General features: G+C 41.1%; 1 protein-coding gene across 3 annotated transcripts in view; it reads right to left on the reverse strand.

Annotated features, from left to right (window-relative positions):
* The window catches only part of zfyve26 (zinc finger, FYVE domain containing 26), a 30,043-nt gene that overhangs the window by 7,445 nt on the left and 2,343 nt on the right, over window positions 1-20,255 (reverse strand). For 2 of the 3 annotated variants that reach the window (XM_046062259.1, XM_046062258.1), the window contains exons 6-33: window positions 16,705-17,044; window positions 15,635-15,759; window positions 15,384-15,548; window positions 15,184-15,272; window positions 14,922-15,073; window positions 14,612-14,818; window positions 13,633-14,247; window positions 13,240-13,389; window positions 12,831-12,982; window positions 12,104-12,347; window positions 11,335-11,598; window positions 11,032-11,151; window positions 10,576-10,746; window positions 10,044-10,277; window positions 9,661-9,766; window positions 8,331-9,178; window positions 7,561-7,760; window positions 7,135-7,239; window positions 6,870-6,992; window positions 6,476-6,649; window positions 5,512-5,761; window positions 4,003-4,101; window positions 3,515-3,702; window positions 2,992-3,128; window positions 2,522-2,550; window positions 2,128-2,264; window positions 1,569-1,789; window positions 514-661 (exon numbers count right to left, since the gene is read on the reverse strand). In XM_046062259.1, the coding sequence (XP_045918215.1) occupies window positions 514-661; window positions 1,569-1,789; window positions 2,128-2,264; window positions 2,522-2,550; window positions 2,992-3,128; window positions 3,515-3,702; window positions 4,003-4,101; window positions 5,512-5,761; window positions 6,476-6,649; window positions 6,870-6,992; window positions 7,135-7,239; window positions 7,561-7,760; window positions 8,331-9,178; window positions 9,661-9,766; window positions 10,044-10,277; window positions 10,576-10,746; window positions 11,032-11,151; window positions 11,335-11,598; window positions 12,104-12,347; window positions 12,831-12,982; window positions 13,240-13,389; window positions 13,633-14,247; window positions 14,612-14,818; window positions 14,922-15,073; window positions 15,184-15,272; window positions 15,384-15,548; window positions 15,635-15,759; window positions 16,705-17,044 (5,793 nt within the window). Of the gene's footprint in view, window positions 1-513; window positions 662-1,568; window positions 1,790-2,127; window positions 2,265-2,521; window positions 2,551-2,991; window positions 3,129-3,514; window positions 3,703-4,002; window positions 4,102-5,511; window positions 5,762-6,475; window positions 6,650-6,869; window positions 6,993-7,134; window positions 7,240-7,560; window positions 7,761-8,330; window positions 9,179-9,660; window positions 9,767-10,043; window positions 10,278-10,575; window positions 10,747-11,031; window positions 11,152-11,334; window positions 11,599-12,103; window positions 12,348-12,830; window positions 12,983-13,239; window positions 13,390-13,632; window positions 14,248-14,611; window positions 14,819-14,921; window positions 15,074-15,183; window positions 15,273-15,383; window positions 15,549-15,634; window positions 15,760-16,704; window positions 17,045-18,608; window positions 18,759-18,920; window positions 19,008-19,254; window positions 19,331-19,446; window positions 19,725-20,255 lie in introns of those variants that run through there. The other variant, XM_046062257.1, reaches the window with a different exon arrangement.

Below are 20,255 nucleotides of genomic sequence, written 5' to 3' on the forward strand. Positions count from 1 at the left end.
GTTTTGAATGTTCTACCTCAGATTTGTGAAGTGATCCACTGTTTGGTATTAAGTGTTTGTCATGTTGAGACCACAAAGAGTAGTTTAACCACACAATTAACCATCTGGCCCTTCAATTTTCATTCAGGGTCCAAAATGATTTAAACTTGAAAGAAATGATGATTTGACATTTATCATGATAATTATCGATATCGAATAATATGAAATGTTTTTATCGTGATAACATTTTTGGGCATATCGCCCAGCCCTACGTAAGCATGAACTTATGAAACAGAACCGGGGTGGGAATGGGGTTCATATTGCACAGTGTTGGGTACTGAAACATGAAAAATGACAATGGGAATCATTGTACATGGTACTTGTTTGTGTTTATCTGACCAGTAACTGCAGATGAAGAGAACAGTAGCTAAATCTGGTATGTCTTTTCTTTGAAAATATTTTTGCACACCATAACAAATAAATGTAAAAAAAATAAAAAATTAAAAGATACAAATAAACCACCAACCGCCTCACCTCCACTGCTAGCTGGTAGTGCTCTGCTTCCAATAGCTGGTTACGGAGACGTGTGACAGCAGAAGTCTCCAAAATGTCATCCAGAGAGGGAATATATTTGTAATTGGCCGTCACTAAAATTTTAAGCACATCTACTTTGCTGATGTAACTGTGGAAACAGAGAACAAATAAAAGAGGAAGCAAAACTATGAAAAATCTGTGAAAAAGTGTGTTAGTGAGACAGATAAAGGAAGACACACAGACAGTCAGAGAGCTACTTGCTCTCTGTCACTAACCGGGTCAAACTCACACACATAACCAACACTGCTGCGAAGACTATAAATCTCCCTTCACCCAACCTCTCAGAGCTGTAAGGCCATCACACACATTGCAAATATAATAGCACAGGACAGCACGTTCAGGTCCCCGAGGTGCAGAAAGGCTCGCTCTGGCAAAAGCCTGATAACCTCAGCCATAGCAGGCATAACAGCCCTAAACAGCATGACTCGTTAGGGGAACAAGTCTTATGTTGCCAAAGAGCCACATATTTTTCTCAGGAGCTAAAAAGCTAAAAAGCCAGTGAGTATTGGATTTTTGATAGTCAGGTGTCCAAAAACACAACTCCTATGTGGTGATAACACTGCTGTGTGTCCTTTGTAAGGCAATAAAATGTCAGTGGTGTGTGCCTGTCGGCTTGGAGTTATTCTGCCAACTAGTGGCTAATAATACGCATTTTAACAGCAGACATTTTGACTTGTGATAGTAGGAGAAGCACAGGTGTTACTAATAACAGTGAGCCAGCATGCAATATACCAGGACCCTGAGATGAAGCAGCTACTGTACAGGGAATTCAGCCATCATTAATTGTATTATTTATGCCAGTAAATAGTTATGTGTTTAATGGCCAGTCCTGGAACCTTGATGTTGTTCCACAGCCACAATTAACATTGCACTCATATCCATCTTTAGTGTATCTCCTTTTATCCGTCTTACGCTCACATTTCCACCATCTAAATATTTACCCAGCATCCTTACAACAAGTGTTTACATCACAGTGACCTGGGGTTACATCTTACCTGTCACACAAGGCGAGATCCTGGCTGCGGCCAACCTTAACAAACATCAGCTTAGCACTGAACAGCAGCTGCCGCATGATGTCAGTAAGGAGACAGGCGTCCACCTCTGGATTGGTCAGTTTACGAGACAGAGAGCGACAGTGGCCGATGAGCTGATGACCACAGGCTGTCTGGTCACTGTGCAGAGACAAGACTGCTACGCAGAGGTGCGCACTGGGAGCCTTGAGGTTTTAGCAGAAGACCATGATTATTCTCACTGTACTCACTGGGTTAATTCTACTACACGACAACTGAATGGCAGTATAGTGCTCCTTCCAACAATTTATAATGCTAGAAATAATCTCAATTTATTTCTAGCACTCAATCATAATCTATTTACTGTCTAAGACAAGTAGCTAGAATTTATTTACACAGCAAGAACCTTAATCAATTATGTTTAATAGAGTAGCATTCCAGGAATTTAAGATTATTAATGAGTTACTGCTGTTGTGGCTACAAGTCGCCTGCAATGAGATGAAAATGTCTTATCCTGTGTTATGATAAATGTTCAAATCCAGACCTGTTCATAGTAGAACTCAGTCCGCAGCAGCTGGTTCTCTGCAGAGTTTGTGCTGAGTTGGAACTGTCGTTGTACCACTTCAGGCAGATGCAGCATCCCATCTAGAGCTTCCTCTGTGACCACGGGACTTCCAGCTACTGCGCAAAGACAGAAGAGCAAAGAGAGCCTGGGTGAAAGCTCATCATTACAGCCTTTACACATAACTGATGCATTTTTGGATATTCCAGGTGGCAGGTGTGCTTTTTCAGAATGAATGAATCAGGACTTTTATTCAAGGTCAATCCTGTATCCTGCTTTGAAAACAAATTAAAGGTTTTCTCCTCCACTTTGATATAGCAAAAAGGAAATAGTTCACATGAAAGTGACAACATAACATTTCTGATGTTTAATTTACCTTCAGTTGGTTCCAATTCTTCATCTGAACTGCACATGGAAAAAAGGAAAACAGCACAAATACTTTAACATGTCTGTTTATGTATTTATATCCTTTCTTGCAGGATTCCCACCGTTGTCCCCAATGCAAAATTCCATGACTCTTCCAAAACTTTAAAAAGACTGAGCAGTTTTAAACACTTATAACTGAAGTGAAAAGTTGTACAAGGTTCAGCTTCCAAAATACTTGGATTTATTCCAGGCGAGCGTCCATTTACAGAAACTGACAACTCCCTCTCAAATGTTCTGAATGTGGACAACAAGTTGAAATCAATTTCCTATGATTTGTTCTGTTTCATACTGATCCAAATGCTATGATATTCAAGACTTTCAATGACTAGGAAACCCCATAGTCCGTAAATAATATTTGCAGTTGAAAATTATTTTATTAGACAGGGGAGGTTTGCTGCACTTAAATCGATAGGGTCTTACTTTGGGTGAAAATAGGCGTAACACTGGTCACAGACTCTGACTTCATCCTCTGGGCAGCCCTCAATAGGCATCTTATGCTCTGAACACGCGTTACAAACCAGGCGGCCACATCTCCGACAATGATGCCGTCTGTTGAACTACAAGCAGAGAAAAAAGGAAAAGACAAACACTTAAATACACATTTACTGAGAAAACACACATATTGGATTTTATGATATTTCTGACAAGCAGTTTTAAAATCAACTGTCATGTTACTTTTATAGTTTCTTTGTACCGTTTTTTCCCCCCACTCATTTTTCCACTCACTATGCACGTCCTTATTTTCTTCACCAAGAAAATTCCTTTTCTGGTAAAGTAAAGTCAGTAAATTTAAATGGTATGAGTACTTATATATTATTTATTTGTCCCAATGGGAAAATTTGTTTTGGACCTTGGACAAATAAAATAGATTTTATATTGCCAAATACTTCTTTTTAATTTATGACAACACCTGTGAGTTACTGTCACCGTTTTGCCCACTCACCATGGTGAACCTCTCACGACAGCAGACCATGCACACGTGCTGATGGGTGTCAGGGACCCAGTCTTTGCGGGCTGGGGGTTGGTCCGGAGGCTGGAACTTTACAGACGAGCGGCGTTTTCTCCCTGCTGAGCTTCGATCCCTCTCCCTGTCGGTGCTGTTTGAGGATGGTGTATGTGTAGGTGTGCTGCCTGTCATTAAACACAAGAAAGGAAAAAAGAAATCTGAAAAAGCAAGAACACCACAAGTTTCAAACCAGTAACTTCTATCAATAGTAGCACACTTAACACCAAATTCACACCAGAAACACCACCCAAAAAAATTACTTCATTCACATTTCTTTAAATTAATGTTTAATCAATCTGCAAAAGTCCATTGTGGTTAACAGTAGTATCTGGCAAGCTGAGGTGTCCTTAGGCAAAAAAATATAAACTCCCGCAGCGCTGTTGTGTGGCTGATTCTATATTACTGTGAAGCTGCAAATGTCTCACCTGTAGATGGTGATGGAGATTCAAGTCGACTGGACAACAGAGAGCTGCTGTCTTGAGCAGGACACTGCATCAGTGCATCCTGGAGGCTGATTACAGAGTCTGAAAAATAAGCAATCATGTATTCAGAGTTTCTATGGTCATTGGCTGTGCTAAAATATATCACATTAATATCAGTACTGAGACTTTGTGATAGCTTACATTTTGAGAATTTTAATATGTATTTCTAATAAACCCTTTTCTACACTGAACAAAATTATAAACACAACACTTTTGTTTTTGCCCCCATTCATCATGAGCTGAACTCAGAGATCTAAGACTTTCTCTCTGTACACAAAAGACCTATTTCTCTCAAATATTGTTCACAGTCTGTCAAAATCTGTGTTAGTGAGGCCAGATTATCCATCCACCTCACAGGTGTGGCAGATCAGACAGCATGGTTATTGCACAGGTCACAATAAAAGGCCACTCGAAAATGTGCAGTTTCACGGTATTAGGGAGGTACGGGGGGGTCTTGAAACCAGTCAGACGCCATTCATGCCGACTGCCATCTGCCCTGTACAGTGAAAAACGGGATTCATCCGTAAAGAGAAAACCTCTCCATAGTGCCAGACGCCATCGAATGTAAGCATTAGCCCACTTAAGTCGGTTATGACAGTTACAAACTGCAGTCAGGTCGAGACCCCCATGAGGACGACGAGCATGAAGATGAGCTTCCCTGACACAGTTCCTTTTAGTCTGTGCAGAAATTCTTTGGTTATGCAAACCAATGCAGTAGCTGTCCGGGTGGCTGGTCTCAGATGATCTTGGAGGTGAAGATGCTGGATGTGGATGTCCTGGGCTTGTGAGGCCGGTTGGATGTACTGCCAAATTCTCTGAAACACCGTTGGAGACAGCTTATGGTAGAGAAATGAACATTCAATTCACGGGCAACAGCTTTGGTAGACATTCCTGCAGTCAGCATGCAAATTGCACGCTCCCTCAACTTGCGACATCTGTGGCATTGTGCTGTGTGATGGAACTGCACATTTTCAAGTGGCCTTTTATTGTGGCCAGCCTATGGCACACCTGTGCAATACCCATGCTGTCTGATCAGCATCTTGATATGCCACACCTGTGAGGTGGATGGATTTTCTTGGCTAAGGTGACACAGATTGACAGATTTGTGAACAATATTTGAGAGAAATAGGCCTTTTGTGTACATAGGGAAAGTCTTAGATCTTTTAGTTCAGCTCATGACGAATGGGGGCAAAAACAAAAGTGTTGCGTTTATAATTTTGATCAGTGTATATAACACACTGCAGGTGTACCAAAAGAAAATGAGCAAATCTATTATTTAAATTGGAAGATATCTCATTAAAGAATAATTAAACAAGACTAAGAATCTGGCATTCAATGCCAGGTTCTCATAATATGTTCTAGAAACATTTTTGCCAGCCCTATCCACTGTTGGTAAACATTTGTCTGTATGTGTGGGTGATTGTCACCATATAATGTGCACTCAGCACTGACCAGATCGAGACCTCTCTCTGGGAGCGCAGGGGAAGTCGAGGGCCTTGCAGGCATAGTCTGCCAGAAGCTTATCGATGTCCTCCACACCGAAGCCAGCCTCCTGACCAACAAGGAGACTCCGCAGGGTCCTCACCACCATGTCTGCCCAGTCCACCTTTAGGTTCATCAACAGTTGCTCGAGCATCAGCAGGGGCTCCGAAAGTAAGGGGAAATATTCCTGTCTAGCCGCTGGAGGCAGAGTCAACAACACCTGGAGGATAAAACAAATTAAAACACAGTCCCACAGTAGTTTTGGGGAAGTTTACAGCTTTCCCAGAGTCAGCAACTAATAAATGCCTTAGCAAAGGCCTTATGTCAAACAGCAATATTAGGCTATCTTGGCTCAATTGTTGAGTGTCTATGGGATCAAATAATATAATCATGATCCCATAGGCATCCAAGAATTGAGTGAAACCAGAGTCTCTGGTGAAACTAAGCAGGTAAACTAAGGGGGGTGAGGGGGCACCTTTTTCCATGCATTGTCTGAGTGGACTTAACGGTCCCAGACTATGAAAACCCCTGTTACAAAACATTTTCCAGCAGGTGAAATTAATGATCTCATCATTTCCTATATAATTATAAATTTGTAATAATTGAGAAGTTGCAAAGCAATTTTCCACAAACCAGGGTTTTCAGAAGCATGCAAGACTGGGCCTGTAACTGAGTAGTAAGCAAGGAACTTAATTGACCCCTTTAAAGGAAAAAATTACGATTCAGTATTAACATGAATTAAATTCCCTGTCCTTTGAGTGAACACCACTTAAAAATTCAAAATTAAACAAAATTTCCAACAGAATTTCCAATAAATTAAATCAGATAAATTAAAATTGACTATTAATTGTTTAATGATAATAATTACTGATTATATAACAGCATTTCTTATAGCTGTTTAGATATCTGCAGATATCGGTTCATAGTCACAAACCTTAGAGCCCAGATGGAGAGCGTGGATGTGTTGTCGACGTGCTGGAGACACCTGCCTTTGGAAATGCAGAGTTAGGTAGTCGGCGAGGAAGTGACAGGCAGCCAGTCCAGGCCGATGGTCCAGAGCGCGCTCACAAACTTCTAGGCCAACAAAATCCGAGAGGCTCTCAAGTAACTAAATAAATTAAAAAAAGAAACAAATGAAATTAACAAAAAGAGAAAAAACACTTTTGAAGCTATAATTGCCAACTATGAAAATAATTAGAAGTAAGTATTAGCTAATATCTTTCATTTAAGTTTTCTGGAACACATATACTAAGAGTAGTTCCAATGTTTTATACAGCCTGAAATGGATTTCCATCTCAAGTTAAAAAAAGAACTTAAGTGGTCTAGACCTGGAAAGCCTCATCTGTCTGTCCTTTCTCCAGCAGATAAAGCAAATGCTCTGTCTGCAGCTGCAGTCTCATCTGGTCAGATACAGGATAGAGCTCAACCCACTGTGCACAAAGGGCAAACTCCTGCAAAAAAAAATCATATTTTATCATATAAATAAATAAATTTTTTTGTATTTAAGATGCGTGCTAGGTTGTGTTAATATTTTTGTGGTTACGTTTTTTTGTCTGACATCTGTACTATCTAAAGCAGGTGTGTTGTACCTACTTTTGCCTCCACCATCACAGATAATATGGATTCAGAGTTTGTCTTAGACTCAGTCTTTAGCTCCTGCCAAGTAGCCCAGGGCAACGGAGGCTGTAAATTCAACATCTGTGACAAGAGAAGAAAGTACAAACACGTCACAATGGATTGTCAAATTACACATTGTCACAAGAGAATGACAAACATCAAAAGTTCCCCTTACGTGCAAAACAAGAACTTGAGCAAGTATTGACTTTTTTGATTTACATAAGCTCACTGTAAGCTTGACTACAAGGACAGGTACATTTTTGTTTTGACATCAACAATTATTCTCCTTAAAGTTTCACTCTTTAACAGTTCTATCTCGTGTACATTTATCTACTAGGCGTGAATGCTTGAACATATCTCACAATTAAAAATAAGTAACTTATTCCCAATTCTATAAATTACCCAGTGATAGATGTCCAGTTGTTTCTTCTTGAGCTCTAAGTCTGCTCTCAGCGAGGCCTCTGTGCTCGCGTCGTTGAGGCAGAACTCGAGCAGCTCCAGGCAGGCTGACAGAGGCCAGCGCTCAAGAGCCTGCAGGGCAACACGGGCTCGCAGATTAGCATCCTGTATGCGGAACAGCTGACCTATACCTTCATCTCCGTCTGAACATAGAAAACCACATAAACAACATAAATTTTAGTAACATCTATAACAACTGTAAAGTAACTGCTGCATGCAACATATGTTGTGTCCAAGAATCTGCAAAAAAACATTGGAAGACAGCTTCCCAAACAGATCAATAATAATAATAATAAAAAAATACATCTGCTCAATAAATTCACAAATACAGGATCTTCATAGCTCGAAGAAAACAGAAAAGGGCTTGGACTGGCAGCTGCTGTGGACTGCAACACGTTTCCAGTTTGGTTCTTGGCTCTTCCTCAGGCAGCAGATTACTCACTTTTCAGTCAAAATACATAACCACGTTACAAAACTGTGATGCCATTCTGTCCAGGATTTAAATGAAAAATGTATTTAGATCTAAGTAAACCATCTAGTGTGACAGATTTTGTCACAAAAATATTTGTAAAATGTCTATAAAATATCATTAAATTGTAAAAAATAACATACAAACGCTTCTACAAAATATAATGTCACCTTAGTATATATTAGTTTGGATCTCACACGAAAACCATCTCATGAGCTGCCTTTTGTTAAAATGCATTTCTCACCTTCTAAGGCAGCACAGGCAAGCAAGCGGTCTCTTAGTGCCCCCTCCTGGCTGCAGCCTTGCCCATACAGCTCCAGCAGACTGAGGGCTTGGCCCACGTCTCTAGAGGAAAGAGCCTTCTGGAAGGCCTCAGCAGCCACAGTCTGGGCAACTTCTTCTTGAGGACCAGATAGCAGGAGACTGACAATGGGTTTCCCACAAACAACTGACCCTAGTCCAGCAGAACCTTCCTCGCCCTCACTTAACTGGGTGCCTAGCACTGGTTCAGCCATGGTGTGAAGGTAGGCCCGGAGAATAGGGAACTCCTTCAGGAGGTCATCTGCTTCACGAGAAATCTGCTCTCCATCCAGTACAACCTCTTTACGGCCGCTACGGAAATAGCCAGACCATCCAGAGGATTGTGTCCGGCCAGTTTCTCCTTTGCAAGCACTCAGACATGCCAGTGTAGCCAGTAAAGGGGAGCGAGACTTTAGGAAAGACAAGGCAGACGGTGTGAGGAGAAAAGAGTTTGAGGAGGAGGTGGATCGTGGCGAGGTGGAGAGGCTGGTGGGTGAGGTGGAGAGGTTCGTGGGTGTAGCAAAGTTGTCTTCCACTGAGGCATCAGACTCAGAGCTCGCATCAAACTGAGGCTCTGTGATTCCCAGAGTTGACATGTGCTCCTGAGCATGCTGTTGGAGCAGGACAGACAAACTGGCAATACAGAACACTCTGTCATCTTTCTTGATCGGACTGGAGTCTCTTTCATCGCCTGGAAAGGAGATCCACACAGGCAGAGTCTCACAGCATCGCTTGACAATGACCTGCTGGACGCTCAGTCGCAGACCTTCCTGCTGCAGCAAGGACAGCACTCTGAAGATTAAACAGGAAATTGGATAGTTACGTAAGCTGTTGCCTTCACACCACTCAATGATGTTTTATTCACCTAGCATCTTCTCATTTTTCACTTTTGTTGTATATCCCCTCTTTCACGTCCGTCCATCCAAAAATAATATTAAATCTGGAACAAGTAACTTTCCCCATTTTGTTGCCCTCAAACATAACAAAGCCTATTCTGTGGGGAACCTTCTACATCCTCACTTCATTTTTGCACTCCAACAGAGTAAAATGTCATAGACTGACCAAGTAAGATGATCACAAATGAATTAGTTGCAATAATTAAATTATTATTAAACTATTCACTGCACTGTGTAAGACGATTTCTACAGAAAACCAGCTGTGTATTTTCGCTGTAGTAAGATATGTAACTTTATGTACTAAGATACAGAGTAACCATGCATGCAAACTACAAGCAAACTACTTGTTTACATTGACAGGGCGTAACCTGTGCATACCTGTCAGGAGACACTTGTCTGTCAAATAGCAGGTGGGAGAGAAGCTGAAATGGGGCTTGAAGCAACACCAGCAGTGGATTCCCAAGCTTCACTTCATTGCTCTGGTCTAAAAGAAACAGAACAACAGATATAAGAAGAAGAATCACTGAAGGCCACTGGCATAGTGTTCAGGTGGAATGGAAGTGGGAAGTGCCTGCTGAGTTAACTTCCAGTACTAGCTTGACAATCTGAAGAAGTTATGACCAAGATGGTGAGGTTTAAAAGCAGCAAGACTTTTTACAGAAGAATCTAAAAACGGATTCTTCTATTTTTAGATCAGCAACCCTTTCCCAAAAAGGGACAAGAAAAGCACATCATCTCTCCTCAATGACAAATGATTGTACCTTCTGAACCAAGGCTGCGCACTAACACAGATGCTAGTGTGTTGACGTAGTCAAAGAAACTGCGCACATAATCTGGTCTCGCAAGATCTCCGTCTGGCTCGAAGGGACAAAGCTGGTCCAGAGAACGAAGCAGCTTCTTCATACTGGAGCGTACAGGGTGTGCGTCCAGCTCCGACTGTTTCAGACTGGCATGTTCAACCAATAATGCAAGAAGAGCGCTGCCCACACTGCCCTCTGTTAAACGAGAGGTAACATCAAAAATACAGGATCATTCAGACTTTCTCATAGGGTGCTAGAAACACTAAAGCTGAGTCTACAATCCTGCAACACAATTTCTTCTGGTATATTGAAATTATCCAATTTGCATCTGACATTTCACAAAACATGTCAAGCAATCCTTCAAACACATGTAAGTGTTTGAAAATGATTTGATTGACAGGATTAGGTCACTGAGTAGCTCAACACATTAGAAATCTGACTACCAAAACTGTTAACTTCAGTTCATTTGAAAAGCCATGGTTACTGCGCTGACCTGTGCCATCTGTAGCGGTGCTCAGGATGTGCAGGGTTGTCTCCAAACGTTGAGCTAGACTGAGCCGAGCAGAGATGCACTCTTCACTCAGTATTGGGTGGCAACACAGGAGCACTTCCTGGATGCAGCAACCAAATGGGCTGGCAAACACTTGGTCTTCCCCAGGAGCTTCTATGAACATAAGTGGATCAGTAAGAAAGAAACTATTACTAAACTATAAACTAAACTACTACTAATTTTTTGTAATAAATCTCTGATCAAGAAAGTTATTTTGCATCTGCATGTTATTGTGTCATTGGCTATTTCCTTTATTTGACAAGGCAATTAGACTTTTGAATCATTTTCTCAAAGTAATTTTTTAACCTTTAAAAATAATTGGCATGTTAATAATATGTAAATACACAGTTATGTGTACACACTATTACCCTCTTGAACATGTTTGAGTATTTTATTCACCCGTTTTGACAGAGCTCTTATTAGTGGCAGAATGATTCAGGATCTTGTTGATCTGTTGTAATACCATGGGAAATCCACAGATCCCCTCAGAATGGGGAACCTTAGGGTCAACTCTTGCTCCTGGTGAGTCAGACAGGGAATACAGACAAAATAATTTACTATATTAAAAAAATATTACTACTTGTGCAAAGACACACAAAATTGTAGTTGGCCTTGCTCCAGTTAGAGTAAATCTGTTCTGTAATCTGCCCCATCTGCATTCCTAAAAATCCATCCAAAGACCTTATCATCAAGGCTGCATACCTCTAGCCTCCAGGCTGCTGTTGAGCCTGCGCTCTGCTGTATCCAGCAGCTGTCGGGACGTCTTCCAGAGCTGACAGTGGCAGCAGGCCAGGTCGAAGGCAGCCATGGCTGCTGGGCTGAGCTCCTCCAGTAGTGTGTAAAGGAGGCCAGAGGGGTCTGTAGTGCAGCAGCTCAGCCAGTAACCTTCCTCCAGTGAGGGCATCGGGTGAGCAGGGGTGCTGAGGAGACGGTCTGCTATGTCTGAGATGGAGTAGAAAGCCACACCTGCAGGGAAACACCAACAGAAGTCAGATCCTGAATTATCTACTATATATGCGTGTGCGCGTGCACACACGTGTGTGTGTGTGTGTGTGTGTGTGTCATAAATGTAAAAAACAATACAGCACATAATGAATATAGTACATTTTACAATAGCAAAAACAGCATAATAATCTTATAGTGCTTCACCAGATTACTACAGGCAACCAAAAGGGATCAAAGCAGTAAAGGCCTATGACATATGACATATGTGACAGCTGTGTCCTAATGCAGCCCTAAAACAATAACACATTGCATTTATAGGTCTATTTTGTAGCTTGGTTTTGTATTTTATTCCTCTGAATAACCTGCAAAAGGTACTTTATGTCATACTGTGACAAATGCACTTATGAAAGGAGCTCAACTTGCTCTTCCTACATTGAATAGGGCTTAAACAGGTGGTTAAATAGGCATAATTATTCCATAAATTAAGAGCCACAAAAAGTAGGAAAAGTTTAACACAATGATGAACCTGCAGCAGCAGCACTTCCGATGGCCTGCAGGGTTGATCGGCCACTGCTGCCGAGCCGACTCCTGCCTGTGCATGACACAGCTGCTGTGCCCAAACCCTCTGAGGAAGATGAGGATGAAGACATAGACTGGCTCTCCATCTTCTGCTCCACCTGTCTCAACTCCACCAGGACTTCTTTGTAGCGCTCCATGAACACCAGCTCACCGCAACAGACAGAGGCCTCCAGATCAAACACCAGACACACCTGCATAGAAGCGAAGAAATGCACAGGACTGAGCTAACCAGTCTCTGTCCACATCCACCTCCAAACAATGAATATATTTTTAGACTGCTGGTGAGACAGATTCAAACATATATATTTACAGTAACTTATAATATTGTCTTTGCTGTAACATTTCCAAAATGAAAAGAAAAAACAACTTTAATTTATACAAAACTAAACAATATGATGGATGATTAGATAATTCATTTTCCACATGTTTTGTGTGTAAATTAATTTTGGCAACCAATTTTGAATGCACCCAAAGCATTTGACTGAAACTTCAAAGTCGGTGAAGCAGATTTTTAATTACTGTGCGTCTAGTCTAATCTGCCACCTTAAAATAAAGGTTTATCATAGTCATAATCAGAAGTGGATGTAGCAGTAATGATATTAGTAGTAAACATAATAATAGTGTTATTAGTGGTAGTAATATTAATTTAGTTTAAGCCAGCATGACACACAGACCTGATGTGCCTCCATGAAGTTCCCTCGGCGGATGCAGGACATGAGTAGAGACTCAGGAGGGGACAACATTGCAGGCACCAGCCAACTGTGGGAACCTCTGCATGGACAGACCTCCAATTCCACACAACCTGCTGCTGCTGCTGCACAACCATCTAACAAAATAAATCCACAAAAATGGACAAAGACTCGGAGTGGTCCTTTGGATGAAGCACAGACTTCGTTCAAAAACTACGGTAACATGTTTCTCACACCATTTCTTACAGCTTCTTAAATTTTCACTTCCTCCAGTTTATTCTATAGGACAAACATTAACTGGTGGAAAACAAAAACGTAGATTTGGATCAATCTGACCTGAACAGACCAAATCAGTGTATGTAAATATGTAAAGGACAGGCTGTTTATGACCTACCTGATGCGCTTGTGCTAATTTCTCCATTGTGTTGCTCAGTGGAGGTTTGTCTCCCTGGTCTCTTCCTCCTCCTCAGGCTTGAGCTTTTGCTTCGTCCTAGAGACGTGATGGGACAGCTGACCATTGACATATGGAGAGGACCTTCTGAACCTGCAAGTTAATTTACCATCAAGGTTTAAAGAACCAATGCTAAAATTCTATCTGAACTCCATCCACCCCTAATGCTGACATAAGTGTGAACACTGACACATGCAATGGGTAGGATATTAAGATGAGCCACGAGTCATTCTTAGTTGTAGCTGATATTGCCTTGTCATTAAATTGCATGTAAAAAGCTTAATCATAAAACAAAACCTAAAAGCTAAAGCAATATCTATAGCGTATCCATCTCACCACTTCCACTGCCCTGATTGCTGGTGATGATCTGCAGTCTCCACTGAGCCTCTGCAGTGCGTTTGGACAACCTCTGCTGGCAAGCTCCAAATGTCTCAGCCGTTACTGAGCAGCCGAGGCTCTCCGCTGCCTCGGCCTCTTGAGGCAGCGCTCTCCCAGCCTCCTGTCCCTCCTGCTGGCCCACCACACATATGCCCTCCAACCCTTCTTTCAGCAGCTTCAGAAAGCCCTCCATGGCTGTCACATCAAGCAGAAACCCCCTGCAGCCCTGGATAAAATGTCCCAGGTCCAGGTGAATAAGGTGGGCTGCTGGTGGTGAACTTGAACGCACCTTCTGGTTCTCTTTCCTGCTGTACTCAGTGTCACCTGTCTTTGCTTTGGTTCTTCCCAGTTCTACATTTGTGTTTCTTGATTCTGATATACATTCTGATTGAGTGGCATTTCCGGCGTTGAGTTTCGAGTTTGTGTCTTTTGGGATCTGCTGGACAAAGTCAGTGGTGGACAGAAAGAGGAGAGAGAAGATGTTCTCAAGGAGCTCAAGGCGGAACATTGCTGGCACGGCCTCCAGATAGAGCTGACACTCGGAAAGGTAGTGCTGGAACAGCAAATGGAAACCTGAGAAAACACAACAAACAGAGAAGAACAAGGTGAGATTATTCTAGAAATTAAAAAATGTCTTAGTCAGCAATTTTTGCTTAATGCTTCTTCATTATTAAGATCCAAATTATATCTTACCTATTCAAGCAATTACCTATATTTATTACATTTATTATTTTTTATAGGCCATTGTACTAGTATGATTTTATGCTACCAAAGCTAACTACACATACTGTATATTTAATCAGTTTACCCATGAGCTCAATGTCAGTTTTTTTCTTGCAAGTGAGATTATAATCAGCTAAAATTAGCAGACAGGAAACTTTCCTATCATGTCATCAAAGTAAAACTTCCCTGCTGAAACGAAAGACAGCCTTCGAACCTTCTGAGGTTTGGTTTTGGTGCTTTTCTGCTTCAGAGGGCTGATGCTGGTGCTGCTGCTGCATGGACTCGCACTCGGTGCAATTTGAGTATTTATGTGCATTGACACAGAGAGCGTAGATGGCATACTTCATGGCACAGAACCCCTGGAACAAAATGATGTTCTTCTGCACACCGGGACGGAGAGTACTGATGGCCTCAGTGTCTTCTGCAGGAAAACATATGTACATTGTTCCACTGGCAATGAAACCCAAATTCATCTCAGACTATAATAGACAAACAACAAGAGAGAGGATGATGAAGACGCTGACCTGTTCCTGATGAATTTGGCAGTTGTTGCAGCAGGTCCAGTATCTTACGTTCTTCAAACTGAGCCAAAGGAGTCAGGGAATGCAGAATATAGAGGGCAGAATGATTGTCCAAAGTGTGAAGGTGTGCCTGCAATGCCTCCATACAAATCCCTCTGAAGAAACAAAATACAAAAGAAGTAAATAATAAAAATAAATAATGATTAAGAGGACATTAAATGCTAGTCAAACTTCAAAAACAACAAAAAAAAAAACAAATGCTTACGGTTTATTCTTTTTACACCATTCAAGTATCCCAAGCTGTGAGGACAAAATATTCGCAAACTCCCGCAAAACAGAGTCATTGGCTGCCGCCTAAAAGAAGGTAAAGACTATATCACCAAATTACACTTAAGAGCTATAAAACAGTTGTAGAGTAGGAGATACATGTAGATTTCTGTAAAGCTGAATGATTTCAGTTCTGACCTGCTCTCGGTGAAGGATGCTGAGCAGCGTTTGAGCAGAGTTCAGACTGCGACACTGAGTCCATCCCAGGAGCAGCAGCAGACGAGACAAAGGCTGGAACTCCAACTGCAATAAGTCTTTTAGCTGAGAAAACTCCTCGTGTTTAATTAGGTTAAGTGCAGTAACCTACAGGAAGGAACCAATCATATTAAATTATTGGATTTTATCACGTCAGTATTAACACATTTTTCCAATGGTCCAAGTACACTTACCAAGACCTGCTCAAGGAAGTGCTTCCCACTACTAAGGCACTCAAAATAAATGGTCTTCCAAATGGATGGACGATCCTTGTGGCAACATAAACTGAGAGCAAGCTTCTCTGCCTCAGGAAGGTCCACTACAAGGGGGTCATGAAAAGCTGGTAAGTATAACATCCATAACTATTGTTTGAAAAACACTGTTAGTATTGCAATGGAATGCAGAAAAGGTGTTGCAGGTAAGGTAAATGTCATAAAAAAAACGTAATGTGAGTGAATCCATTATGTATTGCAAGGGAATGCAAAAGCATTTCAGCAAAAACATTGCCATTTTTGCCTCTTAGAGACTCTGTAAATAAGATATTATGGGAGGCATTTAGGAGTAAGCCTTTGTCTAACTAAATCACATTGTGTGTCTCATTCTTTTTCTCCTTTAATTTTACATTGTTCCTTGATATAATCATGGTCTGTGTCATTACTTAAACGCAATGAGTTGTAATAAGAATCAATGCTATCATTATATATAGGCTTAAACATAAACTTTCTATCACCACTAGTGGTATAATGCCTCATACATTTGACGCTAACAAAACTGCAGAAGACAAACTGTCACATGTAAAGTTTTCATGACACTAAGTAAGATCTGCCCAGCGTTCATACCCACAGAAGCAGAAGTGAGATTAAAAGAGGAAAAGGGGTGATGCCAATGTTTGTTCTTTAACACTGAAAGCAAAGAAGGCTTTAAATATCTTATTGGTCCTGTTTCTACAAAACAAAAGACAAACTGACAACTACACAACTAAAACAGCTCAGAGGAACATACGACTGCTGCAGTCTGGTCATACTGGTTAACATAAAGATCACTTAAAGGGCTACATCATAAATGCATGTGTTTTATTTTAATTATAGGGCAAATCCTGATTATACCAAAAGAATTATTAACAAATAATGCTCAAAATGTATTGAAGAATTCATGAGTCAAAGGAGAAAGAGGTTTATGTGGCACCACAACCAGTTTAGTATCAGAGTAAGCAAACTTTCTTAAACTGGCTTCTCAAAATCAAAGCTGAACACATTCAGACTACCTTGTGTGTCAGGCGAGCTCCTCAGCAGATGATCCCTCTGAAGTCTCAAAGCGGTGGTACAGTACACCGAGACGAGAGCATCACACCGAGGGCGAAGCAACGAGCTCAGGATCCTCTCCTCTTTCAGGGGGCCGTTTCTGGCTGCCCACAGTGTCTCACACAGTGCCTCCAGCTGCCCACCGCTTCTACGAGAGCTCCATGGCATCACAGACAAGACGGTGTAAATCTCCTCCACCCACTCCTCCACCTTCTCTGGACCTCTCTCCGGTTTTCCCAGTTTCTTCATCAGGTGCTGGATGAACGTTTGCTGCAAAGTATGATCCTTTGTGCATGACTGGTCCTATAGGAGATGGGGAAAAAGGAAAAGGACCATACTGGTGGTATTAAATGTATACATACACAATCTATACATAAATTCAAATGTTTGTTTGATTTTACCTATTAAACATATGAAGCAGCTTTTTAAAGCTGAGCCTTTAGGATTTGATATGATGTTAAAAATACTTTCAACATACTAAACTGTAAAAACAAAAAAAAACAAAAAAAACAGAATGTGTATATATTTTTTGGTCTTTTACTGTCCATCGCCATCAGTTTTACAAATTCACGTGTACGTACATGTACATACAGTATCTAACAAAAGTGAGTACACCCCTCACATTTTTATAAATCTGCTGTCCCCTAAAAATAACACATCACACAGCCATTAATGTCTAAACCACTGGCAACAAAAGTGAGTACACCCCTAAGGTGAAAATTCGCCATTTTCCCTCCCCGGTGTCAACTGAATCATTAGTGTTACGAGGTCTCAGGTGTGAATGGGGAGCAGGTGTGTTAAATTTGGTGTTATCGCTCTCACACTCCCTCATACTGGTCACTGGAAGTTCAATATGGCACCTCATGGCAAAGAACTCTCTGAGGATCTGAAAAAAAGAAATGGTTACTCAACATAAAAATGGCCTAGGCTATAAGAAGACTGCCAAGACCCTGAAATTGAGTTGCAGCACGGTGGTCAAGACCATACAGCGGTTCAACAGGACAGGTTCCACTCAGATCAGGCCACGTCATAGTCGGCCAAAGAAGTTGAGTGCACGTGCTCAAACGTCATAACCAGAGAGGTTGAAGAGGTAGTAGGGGCTCAGACCATACGCCACACAATGCATCAAATTGGTCTGCATGGCTGTCGTCCCAGAAGGAAGCCTCTTCTAAAGATGATGCACAAGAAAGCTCGCAAACAGTTTGCTGAAGACAAGCAGACTAAGGACATGGATTACTGGAACCATGTCCTGTGGTCTGATGAGACCAACATAAACCTATTTGGTTCAGATGGTGTCAAGCGTGTGTGGCGGCAACCAGGTGACAACTGCCTTGCTAAAGAAGCTGAGGGTAAAGGTGATGGACTGGCAAAGCATGTCTCCAGACCTAAACCCTATTGAGCATCTGTGAGGAGGTGGAGGAGCGCAAGGTCTCTAACTCCACCAGCTCCATGATGTCGTCACGGAGGAGTGGAAGAGGACTCCAGTGGCAACCTGTGAAGTTCTGGTGAACTCCATGACCAAGAGGGTTAAGGCAGTGCAATTTGGACATTTTGACCTTACCGGTGTATTCACTTTTGTTGCCAACATTTTAGACATTAATGGCTGTGTGATGTGTTATTTTGAGGGGACAGCAAATGTATACATTTATACAAGCTATTCACTCACTACTTTACATTGTAGCAAAGTCTCATTTCTTCAGTGTTGTCAAATTAATAAATATAATCAAATATTTACAAAAATGTGTGGGGTGTACTTACTTTTGTGAGATATTGTGACACAGTCCTACAGTTCTACTCTCTCTAATATATATATATATATATATATAAATAAATAAAACTTTTGGCTGCTTTATCTGTTTGAGTCTACCTGTAAGAAATGTGCTAAAGACTGGGCGAGTCTGGGCTTCTTTTTCTCCAATAAGGTTCGCAGGCAAGACTCAACAGCAGCATCTGTTGTCCTTGAACCCTCTGGGGCCTTTTGCTCAGACTGTGTGTCGAAAAAGGCCTGGTGCAACTCCTGTTGAAAGATAATTTATCTTAGTGCTAAATTTTGTCCATAGTCACACATGTACAACAGTAAAAACAAAACAAAGTTATTCTTTGTACACGGCCTGTGTAAACATAAACTGCGACTCCCATATAACTGAAGGTAAAACACAAGTAAAAAATGATTATTTACCTTGAGTACAGTCTCTGGTATGCCCTCTGACCCCAGCTCCTCAAGGAGCAGCAGGAACTCTAGCTCTCTTCTGATGTTAGGAGGAACCTGAAATGGAAAGTAAACAAGAGTAGAGTTATCATGTCACACTGTCACACAACACAATATTATATGCTTAGTTAAAGGACACTGAGCAATTTCTGAGATTTAACCAAAATATGAGTTGTAAGCTAACACGAACACAGATGGTCTCAAATACCAACATACTGCTTGAGCAAACAAAATGTGTTATTTCAGAGTAAGTCAAATAAGTACAATAGAGAGAACTGCAACACTTGATTGTTCACAGTATTACCTGCTCTTCTGTCCATTTCTCCAAAACCTGAAGCCAAAACCAAGCCAGTTTGTGTGGACTGCCAACAGATTCCCATCTACATAATAAACACACAGTCATTAAATACATAGCACAAATATAGCTTTGTTTTTTCAAATCTTTTCACACAAGTAAAAACTGGTTGTCGTGTGAACATGCAACTGCGTGACTCACTTTAAAGTGTAAGGATGGCAAACAATAGCTTTGATTATGCCTTGTAGGTTTTCTGAAAGACCTCCCGTTGAGTTAACCAGCTGTGGCACACAGGCATTGGCCAGCTCCCACTCTCCATGGTGCAGACACCTCTTGAAGTACTCAAACAGGTCCTGAAGGGAGGTCTCTGCCTCGCAGCCGAAGGGATGCATGGCCACTTTCACTGCAACACTCCTCTGCTCAGTTGTCACAAATAGAGAAGCACCTTTACCTCCATATAGCCATGGAAGTTTGAGCTTTCTTCACTTGAAACAGAAAGAAAAACTGCCTGAGTTCTTAGTTTGACAAAACAAAGACATGCATGTTATTTGAAACAAGCAGAATATGGTGATTGTGCTTTCAATTTGATGTCAAAACTAACATTTAAACACCATCCCTACTCTACTATTGCCTATATGCCATTCTGGTCATACATTTTTATTTTTGGCCGTTATTTCTGACAAATTGTGCCAGACATTTTCAGCTTTTGGATACTTTCAGGTAGTAATTTGTTGTTTACCGTATACAAGAACATTTTAAAGTCTACCAAGTCTTTGACTTTTAGAGCCTTTCATTTAAAAAACAGTGGGTTAGTCGGTTCTTGATAAGAAGCTTTATTTACAATTTTTATAACTCTCTTTTGAATTTATTTCCTCATATTGCAGTATACGTGAACAATAAATAAAGAGTATAAAGAAGTTTGATTTGAGAAATCCTGCATTTTAAACAGTACTGCAATATTTTTTTTTCAATTAAACACAAAATATATAGTTGAAACATAATTCATTACC

Source organism: Micropterus dolomieu, linkage group LG11 (genome assembly GCF_021292245.1).
Source record: "Micropterus dolomieu isolate WLL.071019.BEF.003 ecotype Adirondacks linkage group LG11, ASM2129224v1, whole genome shotgun sequence".
NCBI classification, from domain to species: Eukaryota; Metazoa; Chordata; class Actinopteri; order Centrarchiformes; family Centrarchidae; genus Micropterus; species Micropterus dolomieu.